General features: G+C 40.7%; 1 protein-coding gene across 1 annotated transcript in view; it reads left to right on the top strand.

Annotated features, from left to right (window-relative positions):
• FRRS1L (ferric chelate reductase 1 like) overlaps nucleotides 1-12,466 on the top strand; it is a 30,891-nt gene that overhangs the window by 8,133 nt on the left and 10,292 nt on the right. The window contains exons 2-3 of the mRNA XM_054500333.1: nucleotides 9,315-9,399; nucleotides 11,849-11,987. Of these exons, the coding sequence (XP_054356308.1) occupies nucleotides 9,315-9,399; nucleotides 11,849-11,987 (224 nt within the window). The remainder of the gene's footprint in view (nucleotides 1-9,314; nucleotides 9,400-11,848; nucleotides 11,988-12,466) is intronic.

Here is a 12,466-nt window from a genome sequence, read left to right as displayed (position 1 = left end):
TTAAAAATAGAAAAAAGCTTTAAAAAGACATTTTTCCAAAGAAGACATACAAATTGCCAACAAGTGCATGAAAAGATGCCCAACATCATTGGCTGTTAAGGAAATGCAAATCCAAATCATAATGAGATACCATTTCACACCCACTAGGATGGCTGATTTTTTTTAAAAGGAAAATAACAAGTCCTGGCAAGGATGTGAAGAAATTGGACCTCTCATACATTGTTGGTAAGGATGTGAAATGGTGCAGCTACTTTGGAAAACAGTTTGGCAGTTTCTCAAAAAGTTAAACACAGAATTACCATATGATGCAGCAGTTCTACTCCAAGGGAATTGGAAACATATGTTCACACAAAAATTTGTCCATAGCAGCATTATTCATAATAGCCAAAAAGTGGAAACAACCCAAATGTCTATCAAACTGATGAGTGGATATACACATGTGGTTGATCCATACAATGGAATATTATTTAGCCAGAAAAACGATGAAGTTCTGATACATGCTACCATGTGATGAACCTTGAAAATATTATGCTAAGTGAAGGAAGCCAGACACAAAAGGCCACATGTTGTATGATTCCATTGATATAAAATGTCCAGAATAAGCAAATCCATAGAGGTAGAAAGCGGATTCATGGTTGCCAGGGGCTGAGAAGAGGGGGAATTGGGAGTGACTGCTGACAGGTACAGGGGTTCTTCTTGGAATCATGGACGTGTTTGTGAATTATATAGTGGTAATGGTTGCATAACCTTATGACTATATTAAAAAACACCGATCTGTATACTTGAAAAAGGTGAATTTTATGGTATGTGAATTAGAGCTCACTAAAAATGAAAGCAGATAAGCTAATAAGAAATACAAGGAACAGTTTTATGCCAATACACTTGAAAATTTAAATGGACAAATTCCTAGAAAAAAAATGCAACTTACCAAAAACTGACTCAAGAAAAATTAGAAAAGCTGAATAATTTTTTACCCATCAAAGAAATTGAATCGGTTAAAAAAATCTTCCATCCAAGAAAGCTCCAGGCTCAGTTCTACCAGACACTCAAGTGACAGCTGATGCTAGCCTTAAACACATTATTTCAAAGGACACTCAAAGAAGGAATAGTTTCCAGCTTGTTTATGAGGATAACATAACTTTATTAGCAAAACCAGACAAGGACACAATGAGAAAGGAACATTACAGAAGAGTATTGATCATGTACATATGCATAAGTACTATACAAAATATTTCTGAAGGAATGGAAAATGACGTTTTAGGCAAAGATGAACCATAAGAAAACCAAGATGACAGTAACGTCGGACAAAATATAGAAGATAAAACATAAGGAGCAACTTATGTCATGTATCGATAGAATAAACTAATCAGGAATGTTTACCTGTAACAGTATAGTGTCCAAATAAAAGCAATAACTGATGGAAATAGTGTACAGCAAAATATAAACCAACATTTGAAACTGGACATACCACCCTTGGTATTGAAAAATCAAACACATTTTTAAAATAAAAGATATAGGGAGACCAAGGCAGGAGGATAGCTTTGAGACCAGGAGTTTGAGACCAGCCTGGGCAACATATTCTCTACAAAAAAATAAAAAAATTAGCCAGGCATGGTGGCACCTGCCTGCGGTCCCAGCTGCTCAGGGTGCTGAGGCAGGAGGATGGCTTGAGTCCAGGAATTTGAGGCTGCAGTGAGCCATGATTGTGCCACTGCACTCTAGCCTGGGCGACACAGTGAGGCCCTGTCTCCAAAAAATAAAAATAAAATATATAGATAGTTTCAATTGTATGAATGATAAGTTCAATTAAATAGATATGTAAAATCCACAAATACAGAATCATACTCTTTTTGAGCACATAAGATCCACTAAAATCAGCCACATACCAGAATATAAGAAAGTCAACAAATTACAAAACAGTCTGCATCATACAGATGTCTTCTGATTACAATGCTGTAAGATTTGAAATTAACAAAAGTTTAGGGGAAAAAATCACCTATGTCTGTAAATAAAAACAATATTAACCTATATGTTAAGGAGAAAAATCATAAAGAAAATTAAGATATGCATATAATGACCATCAAAGCACTGCATGTCAAAATATCTGGCGTGAATCTAAAAGAGAGCTTAGAGGGAAATTTACAGTTTTGAATACGTTTATCAGAAAATAAGAAAGATTAGACGCTGGGCGTGGTGGCTTACAACTGTAATCTAAGCACTTTGGAAGGCCGAGAGGGACGGATCGCTTGAGCCTGGGAGTTTGAGACCAGCCTGGTCAACATGGCAAAACCCTGTCTCTACAAAAAATAAAAAAAAGTTAGCTGGGTGTGGTGGCTCATGCCTGTAGTCCCAGGGTGAGGTAGGAGGATCACCTGAGCCAGGGAGGCGGAGGTTACAGTCATCGCGCCAGTGCACTCCAGCCGGGGTGAGACAGCAAGACCTTGTCTCAAAAAAAAAAAAAAAAAAAAAAGTCCAGGTGCAGTGGCTTATGCCTGTAATCCCAGCACTTTGGGAGGCCGAGGTGGGCAGATCACGAGATCAGGAGATTGAGACCATCCTGGCTAACACGGTGAAACCCCGTCTCTACTAAAAGTACAAAAAAATTAGCCGGGCGTGGTGGTCCACCCCTGTAGTTCCAGCTACTCGGGAGGCTGAGGCAGGAGAATCGCTTGAACCTGGGAGGTGGAGGTTGCAGTGAGGCGAGATCGTGCCACTGCACTCCAGCCTGGGCGACAGAGTGAGACTCCATCTCAAAAAAAAAAAAAAGTAAGCTAAGCATTCAATTCAAAATGGAAACAAAAAGGAAGGAAATAACAGATCTGGGTGGGAATAAATGAAATGGAAAACACATGTGAAAATGAGGGGATGACCCAAACTGAATGTGGATTGTTTTGAAAACTCTCATAAGATACACAAATTTCTGGCATGACCAATCAAGGGAAAGAGTGAAAATACAGATAAACTGTGTATGAAATTAAAAAGGAGAAGTTTGACAAATACGGCGAATGAACTCCCTCTGCATCTATCCCAGACTCTCTAGTGTGCCGGCCCCTGATGCAGAGGCTAGAGTATTACCTGGACTCCTGAGTTCTGGATACAATTTTGATGCCATGAATCATGTACATGACACTGGAGTCAGAACTGGGTTATGTGAAGGGTGGGAATGGGATGCAAGACATCCATTTTTTTTCTGCAACAGTTTTATTGAGATATAATCACATACCATGCAATTCACCCAATTAAAATGTGCAATGCAGTGGGTTTTAGTATATTCACAGGGTTGTGCATCTGTCACCACAATCAATTTTAGAACATTTGCATCATCCCCAAAAGAAATCCTATACCCTTTAGCTGCTACTCTGCAGTCCCTCATCTCCCTCCTCCCCACCCCAGCTCAAGGCAACCACGAATCTTTCTGATTCAATATTTGTGTATCCTGGACTTTTTTTTTTTTTTTTTTTTGAGATGAAGTCTTGCTCTGTCTTCCAGGCTGGAGTGCAGTGGTGCAATTTTAGCTCCCTGCAACCTCCACTTCCCAGGTTCAAGCAATTCTCCTGTCTCAGCCTCCTGAGTAGCTAGGACTACAGTTGTGCTTTTTTTTTTTTTTTTTTGTAATTTTAGTAGAGACAGGGTTTCGCCATGTTGGCCAGGCTGGTCTCGAACTTCTGACCTCAAGTGATCTGCCTGCCTCAGCCTCCTAAAGTGCTGGGATTACAGGCATGAGCAACCGCGCCCAGCTTTATCCTGGACATTTCATGTAAATGAGATTATATAATCAAGGTACATCCATGTTGTAACATGTATCAGTACTTCATTTTTTATGACTGAATAATATTCAGTCTTACATATGTGGATAGATTTCCAAAGGGAAATAATAAACAGAATGAGAGGTACTGCACCGTGTCATTTATGCAAATTAAAACATACACAAGTGATATATTAAGAGCACACCTATGTAAAAATAAACATAGAGGTGAATGGTAAGTTGCAGTGGGCCTTCACTGGTCTGCTCTGTTTGGGCATTTCCAGGCTTTGTGCCTGGCCATGAACAGGCTAATGCAGTGCAGCTGTGGGCAGCATGGCAAGGGGTGCTGTTGGCAGAGTGAGAAATTGTGCCTGGAACGTGAACCTTAGATCCAGGATCTGCTGAAGGCAGTTTGGTAATTATCGTGTAAGGTAATCATGCAAGAGTTTCAGGATGATAATCTTGGGAATATGAAAAACTTTTTGCAACCTGGCAGGACTTTACCCTGGATAGGCAGAATTCCATGCTACATGGAATGGACTGAGATGAGAACCTTACCCCACCACCAAATTGTCTGTTATCCATTATTGCTAATGTGTCCTTTCAGTTTATCATAGTAAAATATTGCTTTTCTAAGACGTATGTGTCAGAGTGTTCATTTTTTGTTAAAACTTCCATCCTTGGGAGAAGGATATGCATGAAACACACTGGACGTATTGTCTAAGGTGGGGAAGAAAATGGAGTTAGTGATGGATTGGGGGAAAAATCTAAGATTGGCTTTGTATAGACTGATAATGAGTGTTCCATAAATCAAGAAATAGCAATTTAATTCTGTGTACCTAGGGTACTTAGAATTGTACAATTAAAATAATTTCCCATTAGAATTGTGTAATACATGTAAAACATAGATCCTATTGAATGTCTTTATTTTCTAGCCTTCAGATAAGTACTAATAAGCTACAGTTTTGGCAAACACATTGTATCAGTATTGAAAGGTTAATCCATTTAGTCTGTATCGATCAAGGTCCAGTAAGAAAGACAGAAATCATACTAGCTGTTTAAACAAAAGACCAGCCCAGGGAATTGTCTAAGTAAGAAGTTGCGGGACTGGAGAAGCAAAAAGGGAGTGCCAAGATAGCATACAGAAAATAACTTCAGGAAAGTTACCATCCTTGGGGCTGGAGTTGCAAAGAGAAGGGCTTGAGATTATAAAAAGGTCCCAGACCAGGACCTCGCAGAGCTGTGACCCATCCTTTGAGAATGAGGCTGTGCTCAGCTGCTGCTGATACCTCAGAGCAGCATGGGATGAGGTTGGTTCTGGGAGCCTAGCACCAAACTGGGAACTCAGACCAACTGCCAGGATAAAGTAGAGTTGCTGAGAACTTGCTTATTGGAACAGCAATCACACAGGAAGGAACAGTCCTCTTTCCCTCCTCCTGCCTTCCTCTAATGCTTGCTATTGGCAGAGTCTAAGCACCTGGCAAAGGAGAAATGGTTTGCAGAGTACTCAGCCTATAGAAGGCTGGGTTGTAGCTGAGAGACAAGAGCTTAAATATTGGCACATGGTCCAAACTTATTTTATATCAAATAGAGATCATTTAATTTCAGGAAAAAAATCTAATTCTGCTCTGCTTATATTCCAATATCAACTCCCAACTGGTGTACTGCAATTCAGTTCCTACACTAATGACCCAGAGTTAGTGCAGATCCCACAAGTGAAAGGGCATGGTTCACAATAAGATTATCCACACCTCAGACCAACTGGCTATAAATGTGGGGTTTTCCCACAAGATAGAAGAAGTTTCCCACTTCAGCTTCTATTATTTGCTAGAATGTTTCACAGAACTCAGGAAAAAAAAAGTGCTATTTTTACTATGACAGTTTTATTATAAATGATACAACTCAGGAACAGTCAATGAAAAGACACATAGGGTGAGGTCTGAGAGGCTCCCAAAGGCAGAGTTTCCATGCCTTCTCCTCGTGGGATTATCACATTGCCCTCCCAGCACACTGATGTGTTCAACCAGGAAGCTGCACTGGGCCTCAGTGTCCAGAGTTTTTATTGGGGTCTCACTATGTTGGCATTATTTATTTAATCATTGGCCACATGGTTAAACTCAATCTCCAGCCCCACAATCCTCCCTAGAGGTAGGTCTAGCACAAAGCCCCAACCTTCTAATTATATGGTTTTTTCAGTGACCAGCCTCTATTCTTAGTCATCCCGTTGCTCAGCATAAACTCAGGTGTAATCCAAGGGGCTCATGAAGAACAAAAACACTCCCATTACTTGGGAAATTCCAAGGATTTAGAGTTTCTTTCCCAGAAACCAGGGACAAAGGCCAAATTCTTTATTTTTCAACAGTTAGCAATATAAGAGGAAAATGTTATTAAAGGCATGTCCAAGTGCATTTGACAGAACGCAAGTTCCTATTACAAGTTTTAGAAGCATATATGATAATAGAAAATTAGTGCTAGAAAAGCCCTGAGAAGCCATTTGCCAACATGAATAAACTAGTTCAGAACATTTATGAGTGAGTTTTGTTCCAAAATTTGCTTTCATTTGGAGTTTAGAAACCTGTTGTTCATTTTTTTTTTTTTTTTTTTGTGATGGACTCTCTCTCTGTCACCCAGGCTGGAGGGCAGTGGCGTGATCTTGGCTTACTGCAAGCTCCACCTCCCAGGTTCATGCCATTCTCCTGCCTCAGCCTCCCGAGTAGCTGGGACTACAGGCACCCGCCACCACGCCCAGCTAATTTTTTGTATTTTTTAGTAGAGACGGGGTTTCACTGTGTTAGCCAGGATGGTCTCTATCTCCTGACCTCGTGATCCGCCCACCTTGGCCTCCCAAAGTGCTGGGATTACAGGCGTGAGCCACCACGCCTGGCTGAAACCTGTTGTTCTTAAAGAGACAATCGTACCCAATGGTTATTACTTCTCAGGCCAGTTTACAAAATTTAATAGTGATGATAGGACCAGGCTCAGTGGCTCATGCCTGTAATCCCAGCACTTTGGGAGGCTGAGGCGGGCGGATCTCAAGGTCAGCGGGTTCGCGACCAGCCTGACCAACGTGGTGAAACCCCGTCTCTACGAAAAATACAAAAATTAGCCGGGCATGGTCGTGGGTGCCTGTAATCCCAGCTACTCAGGAGGCTGGGGCAGGAGAGTTGCTTGAACCCGGGAGGCGGAGGTTGCAGTGAGCTGAGATTGTGCCATTGCACTCCAGCCTGGGTGACAGAGCAAGACTCTGTCTCAAAAAAAAAAAAGGTGATAATAGTCCAGTAGTAATAATAACTGGTATTTATTGAGTTGGAAATCTGCTGTATGCTAATGTGTTATTCTAGATGCCAGGAAGTAGTGAAGATGATATGTTTGAAAATGGAAGAAGATGGGGAACCTGAGTCAGATGCAACATTTAAAGAGATTGTCTTTGTCAGTGAAACATAGAATTTCAAAAACATGCAAGTGAACAATCATTGAATTCCTGGATAAATATTCTGAGACAAATGGCCTCAGGATTGTAGTGAGAAGTAAGAGGAAGAAGGTATATGAAGCTGCTTAACATACAGTAGTTTGTAGTGGCTCAATAACTATTCAGAGAAAAACAAAACTCATTCAAGTCAGGACTCAGTCTATAGCAGCAGCACCCAGCCTTTTTGACACTAGGGACTGGTTTAGTGGAAGACAGTTTTTCCATGGACTGGGTCAAGGGGATGGTTTTGGGATGATTCAAGTACATTTATCATGTACTTTATTTCTATTATTATGACATTGTAATATATAATGAAATAATTATACAACTCATCATAATGTAGAATCAGTGGAAGCCCTGAGCTTGTTTTCCTGCAACTAGAAGGTCCCATCTGGGGGTGATGGGAGACAGTGACAGATCATCAGGCATTTGATTCTCATAAGGAGCACACAGCCTACATCCCTCACATGCGCAGTTCACAATAGGGGTCACACTCCTATGAGAATCTAATTCCACTGCTGATCTAAGAGGAGGTGGAGCTCAGGCAGTTATGCAAGCCATGGGGAGTGGCTGTAAATACAGGTGAAGCTTCACTTGCTTGCCTGCCACTCACCTCCTGCTGTGCGGCCTAGTTCCTAACAGGCCATGGACTGGTACTGGTTAGTGGCCCGGGGATTGGGGCTCCCTGGTCTCTAGTACTGAAGCAGATATAGGACTTAGCATAAAATAAGCATAAAACTAGAAAAAGTAATGCATTTGACCCAACTACTTCAGTGGTAAAAAGTTAGGATTGTACTTTATCGTGTGATCAAGGTCTAGGATAGTAAAAATGGACTATTCAGAGTGCACAGAAGTGTGCCAGAAAAGTGTGACCTGGTGGTTTTTTTAAAGTCTAATAAATCTAATGGACAAAATTAGCAAAGCCTCACTTTAAAAAAAAATAGCATTACAAATCCCAAAGAAAAAACTTAACAGGAAAAAAACTCATAAAATAGAATGATTTTTAAAAGTTTGTACTGATTTACATTTCCTAATGTCTGTGGGTGATTTTATTTATTCATTTGACAATCATTTATTCAGTGTCCAGTGCCAAGCACTATGCTGGGCAGAGAATACAAGATAAGTCACACATGGTTCCTGTGTACGTGGAGTAAACAGCCTAGGAGAAAAGATTTCTCTCACAAAGTGGAGGCATAATGCAGCCTTACCCTTCAATGTATGGTTTGATACATTATGGTGGTAAGTAATCTTATAAGAAAGATAGACAACTATTAGAAATTATGTGTTTAAAGAATTTAGTGACAAGTTGGGTGCGGTGGCTTACACCTGTAACCCCAGCACTTTGGGAGGCTGAGGAGGTGGATCACTTGAGGTCAGGAATTCGAGACCAGCCTAGGCAATATGGTGAAACCCTGTCTCTACTAAAAATACAAAAATTAGCCGGGTGTGATGGCCGGCGCCTGTAATCCCAGCTACTCGGGAGGCTGAGACAAGAGAATCCCTTGAACCTAGGAGACAGAGGTTGCAGTGAGCCAGGATCACACCACTGCACTCCAACCTGGGCAACAGAGTGAGACTCTGTCTCAAAAACAACAAAAAACAAAAACAAAGAATTTAGTGACATAAGAAAATGTTACCTACAGCTTAACGCAAAATGGAAGTTAAAAATGGAATGGAAAAATCCTGTTATCAAGTATATAAATGGAAAAACCCCACTATCAAGTATATAAATGTATCACTGTTAACTTTTTTCTCTTAGAGCATGTATATTGTATTAAACATGTGATTCTCAAACTCCCAGGGGACAGCAGTAAGCCCGTGGTTATATGAAATTGTGCGTCTCTCAGTGCCCCAGGTTCCTCTCCTGTAAAGTGAGAAAAGGACACACCTACTCTCAGTTCACATGCAAGATTAGGTCCAAAGGTGTGTGTCCTACACCCTCCCCCATGAAGGGGATGATTAGGCTTCATCAAAGCCATTTTCTGAGTCCGCAAACATTTCTCAATATGTGTGAGAAAAAACAGTCAACACATTTTTAAAAATTCTCATTGGAACAGTTGTTACTGGATTTTCTAACCCTTCTTTATTCTCACTGCCCAGGTTACCCCTTCCCTACTGCTCCTCCTGTGGATCCATTTGCCAAAATCAAAGTGGACGACTGTGGAAAAACTAAGGGATGCTTTAGGTTGGTGGAACCGCAGGTTGGATAACTTTAAGGCTAAGACTGATTTACTTCTCAGGGTAGTATTTAAATTGCATGCAGTTCCTTCTAATCAGGGGGCCTGAGCTCCTTCATTATCTCAGCAGGGTTACGAAGTTTCGTAATGGCCATCTCGCTTTTCAGTCTTAAAGGCGTTTTAACTTTAGTATGTCCTGGGCCCGGGACCATTCTTCATGGTTCTTTTCTAGCTGTGCCACCATTGCTCCAGGTGTCTCCTACTCACCAATTGCTGATATGCAGAAGACTCATGTGACACAGAATGTGTCCGTGCTTATTCAGCAGAGGCTGCAGGCAGGACAGGCAATGATAGACATGTTTAGTACCCAATTCCTTTTTTAATAAATAGTCCTGACCTATGCATATCTGTATGATTCTAACTAGTCATTAAGCATTCATTGTTGCTAGCTTGTTATCTCAGGCATGGTGAGTCTCTACATGATTATTAGTAGTATCACGACATGACAGGCTGGGCTAGAAAACAGTCATGTGGACAATGGGCCTCCCATCTAGACAGCTCAGCTTCTTTGGGAAAGCCTCCTCCTTTGAACCCTTTACTTCCTAAAACAAATTGCCCCTGAATAATTTGATGGTCAGGGGCAAAGTTTTGATGGTCACTGCACTGAAGGTTCTGATTTTGCTGTTGTTCAGTACTCAAGGTCTAAGAAGGAAAAATTGAATGAATACAGGGGCTTTGAGCTTTCTTTGGATTACAAGGCCACTTCTAAGGAATAAATAAAAATATCCAATAATATTCTTATTGAGGAAGATGGTCAGCAATGTATAAATCTGGTGATTGGGGGATGTTTTGAGAAGGGAGGGAATTTTACTACTCTACTGGCTTCAAAGTGACTTGTTTTCTTGTCCATTTACTCCTTTTTTAACTTCCCTTGTTCCTTTTCATCTTTTTCGCCCCAGTCCTCTGTTGCCTTGATCCTATTATATCTCTTCCTGACTGCTTGGGTATTTCTCCCAGCATAGTAGTACATTCCTGTCCCTTCCTCAACACTTAGCACCCCTGTGCCCTGTTCCTTTAGATACCTTCCATCTGTGCATAGATTGTCCCACCCATTGCTTCAAATTTATACCATTCTGCAAATGGTGTAATACAGTGTTCCTCAAACCAGGGCTTGCCTGTTCTGAAAGGATCCACAAGTCCTCTGTAAGAAAATTTAAATTTGTGTTTTCATTTCAGTGGTGCTCTCAAAAAAACATGAATGTCTGCATAATCTCACTATTTGGATAATCACCTTATATTATTGTATGTTTTAGTGTCTGAATTTGTAATTATATTAGCAGCAAGTAGCCCAACAGAACAAAGGCAGATTTTATAAATAAGGCCAAGCACAGTGGCTTGACTGTAATCCCAGCATTTTGGGAGGCTGAGGTGGGTGGATCACCTGAGGTCAGGAGTTCAAGATCAGCCTGGCCAACATGGTGAAACCCCATCTCTACTTAAAATACAAAAATTAGCCAGGTGTGGTGGCCCACGCCTGTAGTCCCAACCACTTGGGAGGCTGAGGCAGGAGAATTGCTTGAACCCAAGAGGTGGAGGTTGCAGTGAGCCAAGATCCTGCCATTGCACTCCAGCCTGGGTGACAGAGTGAGACTCTGTCTCAAAAAAAAAAAAAAGAAAAAAAATTTGTAAATAACTATTGCATTCATTCATGGTCCATGAGTACCAGATGGGGGTATTCATTTGGTGTATCGCATAAATAAGGATTTTGCAGCAGTTCAAACAGATAAAAGTGAAGAGTTGAGCCGTCATGCTATAGAGAGTAGTAAGAACATGCTCTCAACTCCAAAGACCCTGCACGATCTAATCAGATACCACATGCACATAAGCAGAAATTTACTTTCAGTAAAGCCCCATCATCTGTTGCATGAGTGCTGTGAATTTCAATGTTCCTGGTTTATTAGTTTAATTTATATTGAATTTGTAAATTTGTGTTAGTTTGATTATATGAAAATTTGTAAGTTAAAAAGAGTTGGTATACATTTAATTAACAGAAACAATTTAAATGGTTAACTTGGAGAATCTTTTTCCGTTAAAAGGGATTCAGAAATAATTCAGTAGTAACTAACATGTAAAAGACTCTAATATTAATATAATGTAGAGAACACTGGCTGGGAGTTTAGAGACCCAGGTTCAAGTCCTGTTGCAACCGCTGACTTCACTATACAACCTCGGGCAAGCCCTTTCCCATCTCAGTACTGCAGTTCTTGTGTACAAAGTGGGGCAGATCATCTCCAAGCTTCCTCCTAAGAGAGTGAAACTGTTTTTAAGATTCCAGGTAGCAAAAATCCAGTGTGTTTAATAATATTGCTTAGCATCCCACCTGATACATGGTAGATGCCCTCTTAATGTCTTTTGTGTAAGTAGAAGCAGTAACGTCTCTTTCGATATATCTTCTAGATATGGCAAACCAGGCTGTAATGCAGAGACCTGTGACTATTTCCTCAGCTACCGGATGATAGGGGCTGATGTAGAATTTGAGCTGAGTGCAGACACAGATGGTTGGGTAGCAGTTGGATTCTCTTCAGACAAGAAAATGGTAAGATGCAAAACATGATAGAAGCTGATTTTTTCTCTTTAGTTGGCTGTGCTATTTTGATTTTAGAAGCAAGTTAATTGATCAAAGCAGTATAATGATCAAATTAGTTATGGCTCTCTGATTGCAAGTTAAAAAAAATTCAGGCTAGCTTAAATGAAAGGGTTGGCTATCAGAATCCAAGCTGTCTTGTGGCACCTCTATTCATCAGCTGTTTCCACAGTAAGGCTGCAAGAAGAGGGCCCCGTGTTATAAGCCTTATGTGGCTTATAACAATGAGCATTTCTTGCTTGCTCACATGTTCATGGATTGACTGGGATGCAGCTCATTTTAGGTGGGGTTCATACGGACTTGATGCCAGTCCATGAGTTGGATTCAGGTTTTCTCTGTGTTTTCACTAGTCATCCAAGGCACATTTTTTTCATGGCAGAGGCAGAAGTGAAAGAACCACTTATGAGAGGGAAAAACAACTTTTTTCCATC

Source organism: Pongo pygmaeus, chromosome 13 (assembly GCF_028885625.2).
Source record: "Pongo pygmaeus isolate AG05252 chromosome 13, NHGRI_mPonPyg2-v2.0_pri, whole genome shotgun sequence".
In the NCBI taxonomy this organism is placed as follows: Eukaryota; Metazoa; Chordata; class Mammalia; order Primates; family Hominidae; genus Pongo; species Pongo pygmaeus.
The sequence above is the reverse complement of the archived record's forward strand: the minus strand, read 5'-3'. Positions and strand labels throughout refer to the sequence as shown.